Below are 16,986 nucleotides of genomic sequence, written 5' to 3' on the forward strand. Positions count from 1 at the left end.
ATCAAACGCACAACACGTGGGCAAAACCTGGCCGAATGTTTCAATTTCCAATACCCAGGAAAACTGGACCACATCCAGTTGCCCACAAACATCCTCCGTCATTTTTTTAACCACCATTTTTATGATCTTCAGTGACAATGATGCAAGCCACTCAGCATTTAAGGTTTTTAAAGGAGCTGCATACACAAGACTGCGGGTCAGAAATTCTCAAGCCGAGGACCTCGACTCTTTTCCCTCATTAACATTCATAAATACAGAATATTTTTGCCAACAAAGTGCCTACCTCACACATACTAGCTCAGAGGTGGCTCCCAAATTCCTTCATAGTGATACTTGCAAGTCAGTCAGGAAGTAAATCAAACTGTTGCAGTGCATTATGGGACTTGGGCACCAGTGGCTTTTTACCATACGGCCACTGAGAATCAACAATATTCAAAGACATAACCGACGGGTGATTGCATCACTGAAAGCCTGATGAGGTAGAAGGACCATTTCTTTTTTAGGACAAAAAGAGAAGGAAATCTTAAACATGAAGAAAAAGAGAAAACTTCAGATAGTTCGCATATAATTTTTGAACGGCAACTCAAAGTTAGTGACGGTAGATAACGTCAGGTTGAACAAAACTACACAGGAGCTCTTATAATATAAAACAGTGATTTATTACATGGAAATATCGAGCACTAACTGTATCACAAGTTCAGAACAGGACGGTAATAAGTTTAACTTAAAAACTAAGGCAACTACGCGCCTTTGCTGCCCCCTTGTGTCCAAAACACAGCACCGCTGACATCAGGGGAACCCACATTTATTTAGCTGAACGTCATTTTTTCTCACTAAAAAAGGTGCACATACAACGCACACGTAACTCAGAAGACGGAAACAAAGCTGGATATGATTAAAGTTGAGCTGAAGAGGGGTTTTCAGGGGTTTGTGACTGAGCTGCAGCGTCACCTGCCACTTCTTCTGACACAGGCTCAGGCTCAGGTTCAGGTTCAGGTTCAGGTTCTTCCTCAGAGTAAAGCCTGCAGTACTTGTCCACCATGACCTCCAGGTCGTGTTTGACGTGAGTGTTGACGTTGAGCACAGCCAAGCTCCTGTTCCACTGCCGGGAGGCCACACTGTCCAGGTACGCCTGGAGCCGCTCGCTCGCCTTGTCGCCTCTCTGCTGCTCCAGCTTCAACACCGGCAGCGTGGAGATCAGCTTGAGCAGGCAATTGACGTTGGGGAAGAACTTGACGTCCTGGAGCTGCAGGGTCTCGTGGATGGTGGTGGGCAGGCGGACCTCTTTGCCCCGGTGCTTCCACTTGATCCTCCAGCAGTGCAGCTCGGCAGACAGCGTTTCCGCTTTGTGCAGGTCTCCCTGGTAGATTTCAGCATAGTTCTCCTCAGAGGTGTTGAACTTCATCTGGCCCATGATGGCCGGGACCAGAGAGAGGCACTTGAGAGGTTTGAGGTTGTTCTCAAAGAACATGTCCTCCAGCTCCTGTATGACGCTGTGGATCACCGGCACCGTCACATACTCCTTGAAGTACTGCTCAGCCTGGACCTCTCCCACCTCGCCGGCCGATTGCTTGCGCAGGAAGAGGCGTGGGATCTTGGCGGGGATTCCCATGACGGCGGCGACGCTCAGCGCTTCTTCATACCAGAACTCGTGGTAGACATCGATGTTGTCATTAACCTCGTTCAGCGAATGCAGTACTGCGGTCAGACTGTTGGCGGCGCAGAAGGTGTCCAGCGACTCGCCTTGGAGGTTCCGGCCAAAGGCTCTGGTGAACATGAGAATGTTTTTCAGGATGACCACGGTGACGACGACCTCGAACTCGGCCAGTGTTTCCGCGATAGAGTAGGCGTCGGACGTCTGCTTCTCCTGGAACTTCCCCTCGGTGTTGAGCACAACCGCGTCCATGCAGAGCAGCAGCGGCGGCAACATCTCCAGGAGCACGTCGAAGACATTGTGCTGCTCCGTCCAGTTGGAGCGACTGGCCTGAGTCAGAGCCTCAGCCTTCTCTTCATTCTTCTGATAGTGGCTGGCGACGGCCTTCTCCAGCTCCTCCTGGGTAAAGGGAGTTTTATAAAAGGCAGCCACCCTCCTGAGGGTCTCACAGACCACCTGCACAATGGAGTAGGGAAGACTGTTGGCCAGCTGGATGTTCAGGGCCATGTCAGAGTAGGGCGTGTGCAGCGCCAGCGGGTACTTCATGTTCAGCAGAACAGCCACGGCTTTCATCTTGGTGGTGGAGGTCCCGGTGACCTTGTGGGATTGACCGCGGCAGTCCTCCATGCTGAGACCCCAACGCTCGGTCATCTGGGCCTCCAACCTCTCCACCAGCGCCACTTCGTCGCCGTCGAACAGCAGGAAATCCAGGAACTCCTCTCGCACGGCGTTTTGCTGATCCACGAAGCGCACAAACAGCGGCAGGTACTTCTCTTGGTCGAAGTCCACAATGTCTCCCGTGATGATGGAGAAGAAGCGGCTCTCTCTCACCTCCATGATCATCTCCTCCCTCACTGTGTTCTCGCACACGTCCAGCAGCTGCCCAAGCTGCATGGCCGACAGATACTCTGCATTCACAGGCGTCCCTCGGAACCGCCTCCTCAAAGCTTCGTCTCCCGAGTTCAGCCGGTAGTTCACCAGCGCCTGGAAGTTGCTGGACATGTCGCTGCCCTCTAGTGGGATGCCCTGCTTCCCTAACATCACCACCACCTCAAACAAAGACTTGAGATACTCCCGGAACTCTTTTTCCTCGGTGGACATTTGTGGTGCAGCATCCTCCACCGTCTTGTCTTCGACGACGGCTTCTTCTTTTTTCTGAGAAGCCACTAGAGGAGAGAAATAAAATAAATCAGAATCAGAACCTTATTAATCCCAAGGGAAATTGTGTTGTGCTCTGTACACAACATATCAAACCAATCTAATCACAATTTTTTTGTGATTCAGTTTTTGAGTTTTTTTGCTTTTAAAATTAAGAAATTAAGGTTTGAGGTACTAAACTAAAAAGTCAAAGACACCTACAATAAATTCCAATAATAATAATAACAACTGCAGCCACCAACATTGCGTCGCACCTATGGAGTATTCTTGCAACGAAAAAAGAAAAAGAAATGCCCAAAAGCAGAGGATTTGTGGCTCTAAATGAATGCTGAAATATTAATCTAATATGGGTAGGGAAAATTTGATTTGATCTTTTTTGTAACAATGTCTACTATTGATATTTTGCCCCCACATTTTCAGTCACACCAGAGAGGAAGGGGACAGGGACTGAGCGGCAGAGCCAGGTGGAGGGAGTTCAGGTCAGTAGATAAGCTTGGTTTCACATGAAACATCCCTGCACCACCACCTTCCTTCAATAATTTGGTGGGAAAAAAAAAACATCTTTCCTCCCTACTACTTAATTTCAATGTGGTGAGCGTAACTTTTTAATGAAAACTGAAAGATGCAATTCCAACCAAAGCAAGAATAATCTCAACAACGACTTCAACACAAGCTGCAGTGCAGATCAACCAGCACACAACAGTAACTTACATCTCCTCTGTTTGATCTTTTCAATGTCCTCTTCAGTCTGAAATGCAAGCAGGAGGTTAGTTTCAAGTTAGTTTCTTCATTCAGTCATTCAACACTTATAAGAAAACATGCACTTACTAGCTCTTTGACCCGCTTGCGATGTCTTAGGTTGGGATTCTGTAGGTGGCTGGTCAGGTCAAAGATAGTGGGAATGGCACTGTCCTTCAAAACAGTCCGGTAAGGGCTCTGTGGTCCACAAGGTGGGGTGAGAACGTTGGTTATTCTCATTCATACAAAACTGCTTCCAAACAATTTAGCCGTGAAGAGCCCAATGTTGGGTCACTAATACTCACAGTTTTGTACACCATTGCTGGGTCGAAGTGCTTCGCACATAAACGATAGTGCTTATTTAACTGGTCCGAGGTTTTCTCCTCCAGATCCGCACGGCGACAGTTCTCCACCCATATTCGGCACCTGAGGCAACAAAAGGATGCAAGACTGAGTTTTTCTAAATACATTCACAAAACAGTCCTCCGATCACGTAAGTCTATTTTAATAGTTCATTGTAGTGGACGTCCGTCTCCGGGGTCCTGTCCAGTGTGTCCCTGCCTCTTGCCCCAAGTTCACCCCATTAAGGGAAAAAAATAATGGAAATGCAGTCAAGTATAACGTTAGCTTTCTTCTTTGCTCTAAGCAGGTGATATACCACCGTGTCTGATGATATTTCATATGGCTTACCGCCAGCAATATCAATGCACTGAACACAACAATAACAATGTATGTAGAACAGTGACAGACGTCCGCTTGGACGGCACGTATTTGTGACGTAAGAACATGATAACCGTCGCCTGCAGAAGATTAATGATGTGTGGTAAGTTAGAAATACTTTAAGAATTTTTAGGACAAGTTACTGTTGATTTGCAACTTTGCGCGAGGTTATATTTCCACGTAGATAGTTCGCACAGACAAGCGGGACGCGGCTACTGTTGACCAAGTCCCCTTCTTCGACGTGACTCCGCAGTGTTCTAAAATGAAAGCTGACACAGCCTCTTACCTCTCGGGGTCTCTGGGGAACCGAAAGAAGGCCAAGTCCGACTGGGTGCTCTTCCGTGTGCAGTTGGGAGCCGCGCAAAAATTGGGCATGGTTCGCGCTAGCTCGTTAGCTTAGCATTCGAAGCTCACGAGAGAAGCCCGCCCCCAATGGTCTCTAGGGGAAAAGGCAAGTTCCTCACCTTCGAATGCTGTTTTAAGTTTAAATCGACTGTGAGTGAACGCCAAACTTTAATAGATATTTTTTAATTCCAAGCATCGACACAACTAAATGTGAAGCGCAGAACAGGTCGCGTCACCGACTATGCTCCCGCCCACCTGACCGCCGATTGGAGGATGTGTTTGTTTCTATTGGCTCCCTGAGCAGAACCGACAGCTCACTGACCAACCGGGATGGTCGCCCTTCTTTGGCGCCTGGTGAGTGAACTGGACTCGCAAACGATTGAAATGAGGCGTTTTGAAGCCCATATTAAGCGCTTGCGCCTAAAAATAACCAATTCTATAACGTGAGCCATAAAGCGTCGACGTCACGCTACAACAGTGGTTGAACGGATAAAACGCAATACGCTTGGACGTGTCTTCGACTGGCTCGTTGGTCTAGGGGTATGATTCTCGCTTAGGGTGCGAGAGGTCCCGGGTTCAAATCCCGGACGAGCCCACCTTTTTTTTCTTCACCCATTTCCGCACTCAAATCTGTTTCCGTTACGGCATCCGCGATTTTTTTAAAATAGTCCGCTCAAACGGTTCGATAAAACCGGATACATTAAGCGACCTCTACATTTTAATGTTTCGTCCCATTAGCGTGATAATGGCGCGCGCTTGACAAAACGATGACTCAACGAATGATGAGATTTAACCTGAAAACCCGGACTGTCACCTTGAAATGTAAAAGAATTGGGCTCGTCCGGGATTTGAACCCGGGACCTCTCGCACCCGAAGCGAGAATCATACCCCTAGACCAACGAGCCAGCTGCTACAACGCGGCCACTTGTCGCGCTTTAATACCTGTCACCACTGGCAGCGCCCTCCAGGTCTTGTCAATCTTGCTGGGAGTTTTTCTTGGGGAGCAATAAAGACACACAGAGCAATTCAATTAACTTCTTTTTATATATCATACATAAGACTGTCTTAATATAATACAAAGGGCATTGTCATAAACACAGCAAAGTCTTGACTAGATCTTACAATCTGTGGATACATGGACTTATCCTTTCCCCCATGCTGTTCACTTCTATAGTGCATGTTGCATGTACAAAAAAAGTGAAAAATGTGAAATAAAAAAAAAAGGAAAAAAATCCAAATTAAATAAAAACAATAAAAATCCACTTCTGTTTGGTGTTTAGATATGTCAACAAGTGTTTGTGTATAATCCACAAACTCAACAGGCGTATGAAAAATGGAACCTTTTTTTTTCCCCCAACCATGTGCTTCTCATAGAACCAAAAAAAGTAAGGTTTGTGATGTACATGCACTTACAATATACCCTGTGAAAATTATTAAGGTTTGAAGATCTAGCTTTCCCTGTTTGATTCAAACCCTACCTCATAGTGTTGTCCTGATGTAGTCAAGTACCTTTGCCTACAGGCAAGGTTTTGCCACTAAGAAAACAGGAGTTCCTGCCCACTGAATGGTCACCAAATTGACAAACATAATCAACAGCAGGAGCAAGGTAGTGAGTTCTATACTTCCTTTATTAAAAAAATATAAATATATACATAAATTCTATTTCAACTATTAAAAAGGGGCTGCATTTCATGACAACTGCTCTAAATAAGAGGTCAATCAGCATGATCTGAAATAGGCGCACACTTACGAGTCACTGCAGTCAATTTTTTTTTTCATTTTTCAGTCTTTATTTTTGGAATGTTTAGTACCAGTGTGAGAGCCAGTAAGGAGAAGAAAAAAAACACTGGCTGTATATAGATATAGATATATTTTTTTATCTCAAATTCTGTGGGGGTATGAAAAATGATTGCAAATTTGCAAATAACCTTGACATCCAGATAAAACCCCAATCTCAATATAGGTAGCTTTACATTTATGTTTGTGGAAATACCAAGCGGGATTCGGGTTTGATGGTTTCTCCGTTTAAAAGGAAATGACAGCGGGATGACTTGTGGCCTGCCCTCAATTTGACAGGTGGCTGTGGGCAGGTTGTTCTCTCTGATTTCAAAGCTGGTAAAAAAATGATAAACAGAAGAAAGAAAGCACTTCAAAATCCCTGATCGAAACAAAAAAAAAAAAAACAAAAAAAACAAAACAAAATGTGGTGGTCGATTCATGCATGTCTGCTTGGACGAAGTATGAGATTGTGGGCTGAAGGACACACTTTCCCCTCGAGTCGGACGAGAACGATGGCAATCTGCCCTTCCCGAATCGGAACAATACCATTGGACCAAACGGCTTGCCACATTTATCCTTATCCTGGCAGGAAAATGAAAAAGTATTTTTTCACGGCAGAGACTTTGCCAAGTTGACCAAATGGTGTATGAAAGGCAGCAAAACCCTTTGAAATAGTATGATGTGGGGGCAAAAGAAAAATAAAAGGAAAAAGGAAAAATTAAAATAAAAACACAGAAATAGAACACATTAGTCTCCTTTGTTTTTTAAACCCTCCGTTTCTATCTTGCTACTCCGGAGCCTGCAGAGTAACTACCAAATTCTCTAACATACCAAAAGTTTTTAAAAGACTCCCAAAAGAAACTACCAATTAATATGGAAACAATTTGGTCAAAACAAATCTGGCCAGGGCACACGATAGCCAACGCTCTCAACAACGCTCTCCAGTTTTGCTAAGTAATATATTGCAGCTGTTTGTATTGACGTTTAAAATAAGATCTTAATAAACTTTGCGTCAAAGTGGTGAACTGCTACATTATTGGTTACAGACACCTATATGCTATAAAACAACTGCTTTGGTATAAAAACATATCCAAAGGGAAAATAAATTCTTGTAAAATTCACAGCATAATTTGAGGAGAAAAAAGGCAGTCACTTAACTTATTTTTTTTTTCTTCCACGTTTTGGATGGAGAGACTTGTGCAGGTGGTTCTGATGAACTACATGCAATAAGGGGGAAAGCAAAACCAAAAACAGAAAAAGGGTCGACTCTGGAATAGTTCTTTCCACTGCAAAATCCTTAACCAGTGAACAAGGTTCTCAAGGAAGTCATGTTTAGGAGGTTGTTGTGTACAAGAAGACCCTGTCACGTGGGGCCCTGCTGAAGAAAACTTTGTGGAGAAAGGCCTCAAATTACCATTCGTATTTACCTTTTTCTAAAATGTTTTAATTTCCTTAAAGAATTAAGGGCTGTCTAGAGAGAAAAATAGAGAAAAGCCATCTTAATTCAAATGATAATGTCCAGCTCCATCCCATTCCAAGTCCATGAGTCATAAGGCCAAAGGGTTATCTAGAACCAGCCGCTGACCGTCTTCCTCTCGGTGGGCCGGACCGCGTACGTCTCCGGAGCCCGTCGCTGCTCTCGTCTGTGCCGGGCCCGCTCGCAGCGTAGCAGGGCTACTGGGCCCGTTGGCCTGTGGGTGGCCGAGGGGGTGGTGCCTCCCTCCTCTCTGACCCGTGGGTGTCAGTATCCACCTGCTGGGCCAGCACACGCCCTAGGGACTCCACTGTCATGTGTTCCCCTATAACAGAGTGACACAATACCGACCAACGACAAGAAATATCACCGCTAACACTCCCCCTTGTTGTCGAGCTACAGGATTTACAAGCAGCTTTGAGTGAAATTTCACTTGAAAGGGCAAAATAATGAAGAACCAGTGGAACAGTAACGTCAGGACGCCGAGCATTTCCTCACCAACAGCTACCTTCCCACCTTCCTCTGAAATGCACCGTCGAAGATTTTGCCACAGAATACCGTATGGTGATTACATGAAACTGGTGAAATGGTCATATGGATGTCTCAATCTCACTATGGTTATTCCGCAGTATTATTTTGTGCCTAATGGATGCAAAAGAAAAACGGATGGAAATTACATATATACTTTTTTAAACAAAGGTTTTTTTCTCTGTAGTAGCGGTTCAGTGATATCTCCCTTCTGACGTGAGCAGCTTTTATTCTCAACACACCTTGTAGTAAAAAACACCACCTTAAAAATGACGCACAGGGGGAACACACAGCCAAATGTCAGTGCAGTCACGAGCTGGCCATCGAACTCTGCTGCACACACACTCCAGTCATTGGAGACTCCTCCCGGTCCATGCCCTGCCTCATGCCCAGGTGGCCCTCCCCTAGATAGTGGGCTGGCCCCGTGTTCGTGCCCATGGAGAAAGCAGGGTGCGCTGCCATACCAGTCTCCTGCCGTGGGTTCGAAAAGGCACCTAGCCCCATGCTCAGCCCACCATTCTGACCAAAGTCAAGCGCTCCGGCGGGCAAATGGCGGAGCTGGTAGGCCTGGTTGCCATGGTTCCCAGTGGAAGAGGACGATGTCGAGGAAGAGGAGGCAGAGGAAGACAGGGAGGTCATAGACAGATGGCCATGAACCACCTCCATGGAGTCCTGCGTCGAGGAGCTGTGTGTTGGGGAAGTGTAGTGGCGTGGGCGCGGCCGCGTGGCCATCATCGGCCCGTGGTGGTGATGAGTATGTGAGTGGGGATGCAGGGCCTTCGGGTGTTGAGGGGGAACATGGAACGTGGTCTCCTGGACTGGATGGGTCTCTCCGGTGACAGACTCCGGTCCAACTCCGCCTCCCCACACCAGCGGGGGCGGGTAAGGCTGCCGTGCCTGTCGAGAGGACGCAAGTGTCAGTCGGCCGAAATCTACCATTCAAATCACGTCGACACTTTTGCATTGACGGCAACAACTCGAAGAATAGTCTGACCTGTGGGCAAAGACTGTCGCCATCGATGGCAGGCAGGGCGGTGCCAAAGTGTCCTCCACTGTGTAAGTGGTGATGGGTCGGGTCAGATCTCGCTCGGCCGCTCGTACTCGTCCCAGAGGACCCTCCTGAAGGGAGAAGGGCAGCGTCACTTATGTTCCTTTACTGACGTTTACACTGGAGTTTCCCGGTTTGGGATCAAGACCATTCACTTCACAGACTCTCTGAGGGATCCATCTTGAAACCAAGTCAACCAAATGTGCGTACGAGGATTTAAAGAGGAAAACTGGAGCTGGATGTGGATACAGATATGCTTGCACTCGAGGATTCTTCAGTTAGGAAAACAGGTGAGTCCTTAAGCAACGGCTGAGGAAGCACATACACAGCAACATAAATTTCAGATGGAGATACCTGAACTAGAGGAGGTGCTGGACGTGGTTCCTGAAGACTGGGACTGCTCCAACGCGGGGCTTGTTGACACACTGCTGCTCGTATTGGTCCCCTCATCCGCAGTCTTCTTAAAGAAGCTGTGCTGCAGGGCATAGTAGGGCTGGATGCGGCTCTTCGGGTCATAGTCCAGCATCCGGAGGATAAGGTCCTTGAACTTCAAGTAGTCAGCAACAGCGTGGCCAGACTCCCCCGCACGCCGGCCACCTGGACCCCCTGTCTCCACACCCAGGATGGAGTGGAGCTTCCGTGAAGCTGGAGGTTTATACTTGGGAGAGAAATTAAAAAGGAGATTTAAGTCACTGCTGACTAGTGAGTTTAATCGCCGCGTTGCTTCTGATAACCACCGTTTCACTCCGAGGCTCGGAACAGAGAATTATAATCAGCTTACCCTTTTGCCATCTTTGGTCTTCTTGACACTCCATGTACCATCTGAAAGCTTCTCAAAGAACTTTCTGGCTTTTGGGGCTAGGTCCATTATATGATTCGGAGGGATCCCAAGAACCTCGACTATTTTGTTCATCTGGTCCACCTGTAGAGAAGCAAGAGTCATGAAAATACTGCAAACATTTATCAACCTAGGGTCCAGCAGTCATTAAATGAGTCACAGCCATCATTGAGAACTGAAGCCTGTCTGTCTTCAGGTTTAAAAACCACATACATTGCAGGATCAAAACAATAAAACAAACAAATAATAACAGACTGCTGCTAGTGATGGATGCAGGAGGTGGAGATTTTTCCACTCTCATAGCAACAATCGCATCACATCCAGGTGAATTAAGAGGGAGTGAGGATCTTTACACAATACATTAGGGAATTGAGTGTTCACACATCAACAAGTTTTAAGTCAGTACATTCAAGACCATGAAAATTCCCATAGAATCTACACCCTCAGAAATACTTTGAACGATGCAGATGACAGCGCTGTTGCCCCCATGCATCCAGAGAATATTACTGACCGGCAAACAGTTGGTGATGCTGTGATAAATTTCATTCATTGCAACTTCAAGGACATCTCCTCTTGTTCTTTTGTTCTGATCATTACTAAAATAGATCACGCCACTCGCACGCCGTTCCCCTACCTCATTTGCTCCACTGAAAAGAGGCTCTCCAGTGTGCATCTCCACCAAGATGCAACCCAGGGACCACATGTCAATGGCCAGATCGTAGGGCATGCCCAGTAGAACTTCTGGAGAGCGATAGAAGCGACTCTGGATGTATTGGTATATCTACAAAAAACAAAAAAAAAATCAAGCTTATACCTCTCGAGCTGTAGACTGATGTGTTAAATGCATGAAAACACTTCTTACCCTCTGTCCGAGTTGGCAAGAGCTACCAAAGTCCACGATTTTGATGGCACTCCTCTTCGGGTTACAGAGGAGGATGTTCTCAGGCTTCAGGTCACAGTGGATGATGCTTAGCTCAGGCGTGGCCAGGAAGAGCAGCGCTGTGCATAGCTGCTGGGCAAACTTCCGGGTGAGGTTTAGGGATACGCCACGGAAGTTGGTGTTTCGTAGCAGGTCGTACAAGTTGTATGAAAGCATCTCAAACACAAGGCAGAGGTGGTTCCGAAACATGAAGTGACGCTTTAAATGAACTGCAAGGAGACACCAAAGGAGTCAACATCAGTTGAAGGTTTGGATGTTTTACACCTGCTTGAACAAGCCAGGCACGTTTTGGAAGTCACTTACCAATGTAGTATTTCATCTCGGTATCATGTTTGTTCATGAGCTCCAGGAGCCGCACTTCAATCTGGGCTTGATTGAGGAAAGCCTTCTTGTTCTTGATGATCTTGATAGCAACCCATTCTTGCTCTGCACGGTCATACGCCTTGACGACCTACAGAGAAAAATAAAAAAAACATTGTTTTGATAGTGTTATTCATGTTTCCGTTGAGTTGTGTTCCAATAGAGGAAGACAATTTCAAGTGATCACTTCCCTAGAAGGGAAGTTCTGCTTAAACCTGATTCCAAAATTAGCACAAACCCACATACCTGCCCGAATGATCCCTTTCCTATCAAGGAATCAATCTCATATCGGTCCATCCACTTCTCCCCATTCTTGACGATGTAGTCATAGTTATCATCGTCATAGCCATCATTGAAGACTTTTCTCTCCTTCTTGTGACTGGAGTCTTCACCCTGGCCCTGTTGGTGCCGCCGCTTCTTTTTTGCATAATACACCTGCAAAACCGACAGCGATGATCAATTGTTTTTTTTTCTGAAAGTTCAAATGAAAATACACGACTACAAACCTCATTGATGTGTTTATATGTTTTGATAAGGTCAATGGAGAGCTTCCTCAGGGGAGCTGAAGTTGGGTCACGAAAGCACTGGGGCATGTGCCTCTGGAGTTTCAAAAGTACAAAAGAACACAATAAATGAAACTGTGACGAAAAAGATAACAGAAAATGCATGCGGCATACTCCACATTTTTGTATTTCTTTGGCGACAAACACGCTTTATGTACCTGATTGGCAGTGAGCTGTGATGTCTGGTCGCTGTACGGTAAGACCGTAACAGATTGGTCAGTGCTTGGCTGGTGGCGGTCACTGTACTGCTGGTGCGTATGGGGCATTGGAGCAGCCATCTGAAGACCAGCAGTGTGTAAAGAAAAAGAGGGCGCAAGCCGGACGGACGAAGGTTTGCATGCTGAAGTCTCTCCTCCTTGAAGAAATTAATATTAAATTAAGTTAGGTTGCTATTTAACACAGCACAGAGACACATGATGATGCATAAATGCATCACAGTGACGCACAAATGTTTGTCTTGATGCATTATTGTAAGACAATAAAATACAATATGTTGATTTTTTTTACACTGCATCTTCTTTGTCAAGAAGTCTAAAGCAAAAGGAAAGAAAAGCAGAATAAACTCCAATGTGCATTAAAATAAGATGCATGATGTTAATAACATAATCACGTTTAGCATTATTACATTAAAATGTGTTGTGGAAAAATATGCCACTAAAATAGATGCCCTCACACACATACCATGTGATGATTTGTTGCAAATGTGCTTCTAACCTTATGAAACAACATCAGCGTAAAACAATGTGTTGTATTTAATATTCAAAACACACAAATATGTATCACAGAAATGACAACAATATTGTAAAATAAGAGTCATATGACAACCTTTGTGAAGAGAAAGGAGGAAAGGAGCAGGATTAACAGTGGAAAGGGGTGGAAATACAGCATCTCCACACTGTACAGTGAATCATCCTTCATTTTAAGCCAGAAGGAATCAAAAAAATATTAAATAGCATGTTCAGCTATCAGCATTTCTCTCCAGACAACACAATTCACCAGTGCTACACAGTAACCACTATTCAGAATCCCAGCAACAGCACCTAATTAGCATAGCCTATCACCACAGAGATACAGCGTGATTTGGCAAGCCCATCAATGCACAGACCAATCACAACGCAGTATGCAAATAGCCTACTTTTGTTGCCAGGGCAGAGCTGCTCCCATTTTCCAATGAGAAAACAAGAAATAAACAAGAAATAAAATTGAACTTTGGCACACTTAGACACTGCTTTCAACACAAGAGCCTGATAGCAAAATAGCTGCACAGCCCAAAACCTGCACTCCATCTGAGAGCGATAGAAAGCTGACCCAGCTTTAGAAAAGGGAAAAATACACATCCACTGACAGGAATAAGAGTAACTGGTAGATGATAGAGCTCAGGCCTACGCTGCAGCTTAAGACAAAAAATAAATAAAAATACCAGATTGATGACTTTTTAAAAATAAAACGTTTAGGCCTGAATTTAATTCGGATAAGTTAAATTATTTTTACATATGAAAACACAGCTTTTATTTTACTTTTGCTTTGCTCAGCTTGGCCCGGGTAGAAAATACAACTCTGTATTTAAATTCTAAAGGAAAGGGTGCATAGTTTCATCATCAATGACCCGAATGAGACAACAGTAAAAGAGACTAAAAGTTTGTTAGTCAGGGAGCAATCCAGAAAAAAAAGCAAAGTGAGTGATAGAGAAGAACTTCACTGGTTTTAGATCATTCGACCAAGGTGTTAGTTACTTAAAAGTCTATATATAAGACCGCTAACCTGGATGCATCGTCTCCTGTAAAATTTCATATCATCCTGGAAGGAGAGTCCAGCAGCAAAACACAATCCACTACGAAAACATAAATAAAAACACAGAATAATCATTGTATGCTCCTCTCGTAGTTGCTCATTTTCAAGTCGAGAGGAGTCTCTCCATAGACTCCAAAAACTTTGAGAAGTGTGCCATGTGTATTGCTGAGATGAATTCACTGCAAGCTGACCTCTTTCGATCAACAGTTTAGCAGACTTGCAGGTATCATTTGAAATGCACAAACCAATCCTACAGATTAGCATGTCAGTTTTTGCTTCTTCTAATCAGATGACTAACTTTTTAAATACCACACCTTTCACTTATAAATAACAAAGTTGGGGGGAATTCTTTGAAACTAATCGATTCTACTTTTTTAAAGAACAGTAACCGGGGAAGATGATTTCACTGATCAGGCTACTGGGCAAATGTAACTAACATGTAGCAACATTCCCAGTTGTATAAATAAACTCGGTGTGTCTGACTGCAGCCTCACACGTTTCTGTTTGATTTTTGTTGGTTTTCAGTACTGACACATGAACAGTTCCTCTCCTGGTCCAAGTCCTCGCGGAAAAAACGGGCCTATTTTTGGTGTAAATATAACAGCGGTTAGCTTGTTATTAGTCACAGTATCAATATCGTCAGTGTTTGCCAGAGAACTAATGTAGCGTATTGATTCGCGATTCGCACGCCCAAATTAGTTAAAAAAAACGTATATATACATACATGTACATATATCCATCGACAACAATTAAATGGCTAACAGTGGCAAATAAAGACGGTGCCCGGGCTGGTCTCTACTTACAGATGGTGGGGTAGATCTCGTCATGGTTGGAATTTAGAAAGCATATTTCAGGGATCATTCAGCTCCTCTATCGCTTACATGTCGTCGGTAAACACATCCGATCCCTTGGATAAAAGACAGACCGGGCTCGCATCACCGTTAGCTGCCCAACTAGTCGTCGTTACCCTGAAACTGCGGGGCATGCGAGCAAGCGACTGGATCTCTCACCAACCCAACGTTAGCCAGTGACGCTGTGCTCAGCCAGCGGGTTGTGGGGCCCTGAATCCAGCTGGTTCGTCAACAAGTCAGCGTTAACCATTAGCCCGGCTCGCCGAATACACCACCAGCTCTCAGCCACGGCACTTAAGTTCGCAACAACCACTAGATGGTAGAAGCTGAATTTCACTCTCAATTGAACGGGGCCGTTGGTGACTTCAACCCCACAATGACAGTGCCTAATATCGCAGGGTTGGCCGGAACACCGCGACTCTTCATCAAAGCCAGCACGATCCAGACTCAACACAAGGCTTTTGGTTTATAACTGGACCGGGCACTGATGGCTGCAAACGTGAAAATGTGACCTACTGTCAGGGTGCAAGCGTTAACACCACGGCACCGCCATAAAACGTTAGCTAGCCGCCATAGCGTCAGCGTAACTTCACGGTCCCCTTTAAGCCCATACATATCTTTCACTGTACGGGATGGATCATGCAATAATATCCAGAGAAAACACTCACCTCTAATGGCACGATCTTCATTTAAAGTCCAATAACCTGTATGATGAGGAAACGTATCCAGCTTGAGATGCTCCCCTCCCTGCACGGTTAGCGAGGAACCCGAACGTTAGATCCGCTTCCCCGGACCGGCAAACTCTACCACTCGCCAGTCAGATTTACTGTCCTTTTCATCCCGTGGGCGTTGGACAAAAAAAAAGAGAAACTTGGACCGACGTTACCATTCGCTGACGACTAGCAACATGCTAACTGGCAAGCATAACTTACCAGCTAACCTTAGCATTAGCTGCCCGCTAGCTCCGCTGGTTAGCGCGAAGCTAACCGCTAAATAAACGGAGCACCAAACTCGAGATTTCTAAGCGGTCGCTGAAAAATCCGCGTCGACCAGTTCGATGTGTGCGACAGCACCGCTGTAATCCGGCCGCCGTGAACGCGAAAGAGAAATCGTGTCCTCTGGTAATTTTGGTGAAGAATTTTGTGTCAATTTTCACAAAATGGCGCGCGGTCGGTCCAAACCTGCGCAGTGAACCGGCCCGGCGGACCAGAGCCTCGGACAGAACTGTTCCGTTACACGGCCGCCCTTTCAAGCTTCCTCGTCCGACCCACTCGGACGTGTTTCGTTATCCAAAAACGACAAGAGTACATCCACTGACAGCATTATTCCGGCGGGAAGGTAGAACATTTGAAAAGGACTGTGAGCTGAGGGGGGGGGGTGAAAAAAACCCTCCTGACAAAATGGCGATGCTCTAGCTTGTTGCCATGGTAACTGTCAATCAAAAAAAAACCCGAAGTACCCGGATGTAGCAATGACGACTAAAACCTCTCAGCGTCCACATTTACAGGACGCGCGCACAGCTCTCGTCTTCATCACCGTGCGGCCTGTTGCTTCCATCCGCAAGTGTTCCACCCAAGCAATACCTTTGATCACCAAGCGCGCTGTTACACAACACACAAGAGCAACGTCAATATACTGTAGTAGCTGTTACCATCCATGTTGATGTTGTAACGCAGCTGTACTTACATGTAATAACCTCCTTCTGCTCCCGCGTCTGCTCGACTTATCTGTCCCTCGAGACAGTCTAAAGCCAGAGTGAAGATGTGATCAGGGCTCCAGTACAATGGGTGTGACACCCCGACAGATAAAGGCTCTGAGTCGAGCCTCTCACAAATGTAGACGCTCTCAACACATCAAAAAACGCCTCATTCAGTCATGTGTAATTACACTGAGGATGTTAGATGATAGACACACACACAGAAAAGTCATGAAATAATGTGATGTTAAATGTAAATGTTTTGTTTTTAGATGCACTAATGAGTTGGTAGTGTTAGTATGATATATTAGAAAAAAAAAGATACTTTTTCACTGACATTTGTATTTGCATTAAATATTAATTTCAAATATAATATTTGCAAAGTCAGTTGTTTTAGTTTATTTTAGTTGGGACGCCAACCTTTGACCAGGATAGACTCTGTTTTTCAAGTTCGCAAAGTTAAGTCAACCTCATTTTTCTTTCATAAGACGATTGAAATGTAT

General features: G+C 45.3%; 2 protein-coding genes and 2 non-coding genes across 7 annotated transcripts; 1 reads left to right on the forward strand and 3 right to left on the reverse strand.

The window, feature by feature from the left end:
- Nucleotides 1-658: 658 nt before the first annotated feature.
- On the reverse strand, nucleotides 659-4,861 carry thap12b (THAP domain containing 12b). The gene is made up of 5 exons (XM_053873069.1): nucleotides 4,557-4,861; nucleotides 3,856-3,976; nucleotides 3,641-3,748; nucleotides 3,524-3,560; nucleotides 659-2,820 (listed from the first exon to the last, which is right to left on the reverse strand). The coding sequence occupies exons 1-5, from the start codon at nucleotides 4,643-4,645 to the stop codon at nucleotides 896-898; spliced, it is 2,280 nt and encodes a 759-aa protein (XP_053729044.1). The 5' UTR covers nucleotides 4,646-4,861; the 3' UTR covers nucleotides 659-895.
- A 277-nt stretch (nucleotides 4,862-5,138) lies between these two features.
- Nucleotides 5,139-5,210, forward strand: trnap-agg (transfer RNA proline (anticodon AGG)). The gene has a single exon. It is a non-coding gene; the product is annotated as a tRNA-Pro (tRNA).
- Nucleotides 5,211-5,448: 238 nt separating this feature from the next.
- On the reverse strand, nucleotides 5,449-5,520 carry trnap-cgg (transfer RNA proline (anticodon CGG)). Its single transcript has one exon. It is a non-coding gene; the product is annotated as a tRNA-Pro (tRNA).
- A 120-nt stretch (nucleotides 5,521-5,640) lies between these two features.
- Nucleotides 5,641-16,169, reverse strand: dyrk1ab (dual-specificity tyrosine-(Y)-phosphorylation regulated kinase 1A, b). 4 transcript variants are annotated; one of them, XM_053873124.1, is made up of 12 exons: nucleotides 15,456-16,169; nucleotides 13,907-13,976; nucleotides 12,304-12,500; nucleotides 12,089-12,181; nucleotides 11,829-12,017; nucleotides 11,526-11,673; nucleotides 11,145-11,431; nucleotides 10,917-11,063; nucleotides 10,226-10,366; nucleotides 9,799-10,102; nucleotides 9,391-9,515; nucleotides 5,641-9,293 (listed from the first exon to the last, which is right to left on the reverse strand). In XM_053873124.1, the coding sequence occupies exons 2-12, from the start codon at nucleotides 13,914-13,916 to the stop codon at nucleotides 8,706-8,708; spliced, it is 2,229 nt and encodes a 742-aa protein (XP_053729099.1). In that variant the 5' UTR covers nucleotides 13,917-13,976; nucleotides 15,456-16,169; the 3' UTR covers nucleotides 5,641-8,705. The 4 variants fall into 4 exon arrangements, with proteins under 4 accessions (XP_053729099.1, XP_053729100.1, XP_053729101.1 ...); XM_053873125.1 differs by lacking the exon at nucleotides 15,456-16,169 and adding an exon at nucleotides 14,740-15,339; XM_053873126.1 differs by lacking the exon at nucleotides 13,907-13,976.
- Nucleotides 16,170-16,986: the final 817 nt, after the last annotated feature.

This window comes from Synchiropus splendidus, chromosome 8 (assembly GCF_027744825.2).
Source record: "Synchiropus splendidus isolate RoL2022-P1 chromosome 8, RoL_Sspl_1.0, whole genome shotgun sequence".
Lineage (NCBI taxonomy): Eukaryota > Metazoa > Chordata > Actinopteri > Syngnathiformes > Callionymidae > Synchiropus > Synchiropus splendidus.

Bases quoted from the DNA above. Each gene is read 5' to 3' on its own strand.
- thap12b (XM_053873069.1), bottom strand. From the start codon at position 4,645: ATGCCCAATTTTTGCGCGGCTCCCAACTGCACACGGAAGAGCACCCAG. The intron at 3,561-3,640 runs GTAAGTGCATGT...CTTGCATTTCAG, and splicing joins GCAAGCGGGTCAAAGAGCTA to ACTGAAGAGGACATTGAAAA. The intron at 2,821-3,523 runs GTAAGTTACTGT...TCTCTCCTCTAG, and splicing joins AAAGATCAAACAGAGGAGAT to TGGCTTCTCAGAAAAAAGAA.
- dyrk1ab (XM_053873124.1), bottom strand. The intron at 10,103-10,225 runs GTAAGCTGATTA...TTCTCTCCCAAG, and splicing joins AGACCAAAGATGGCAAAAGG to TATAAACCTCCAGCTTCACG. The intron at 9,294-9,390 runs GTCAGACTATTC...TCCTCTCGACAG, and splicing joins GCGACAGTCTTTGCCCACAG to GCACGGCAGCCTTACCCGCC.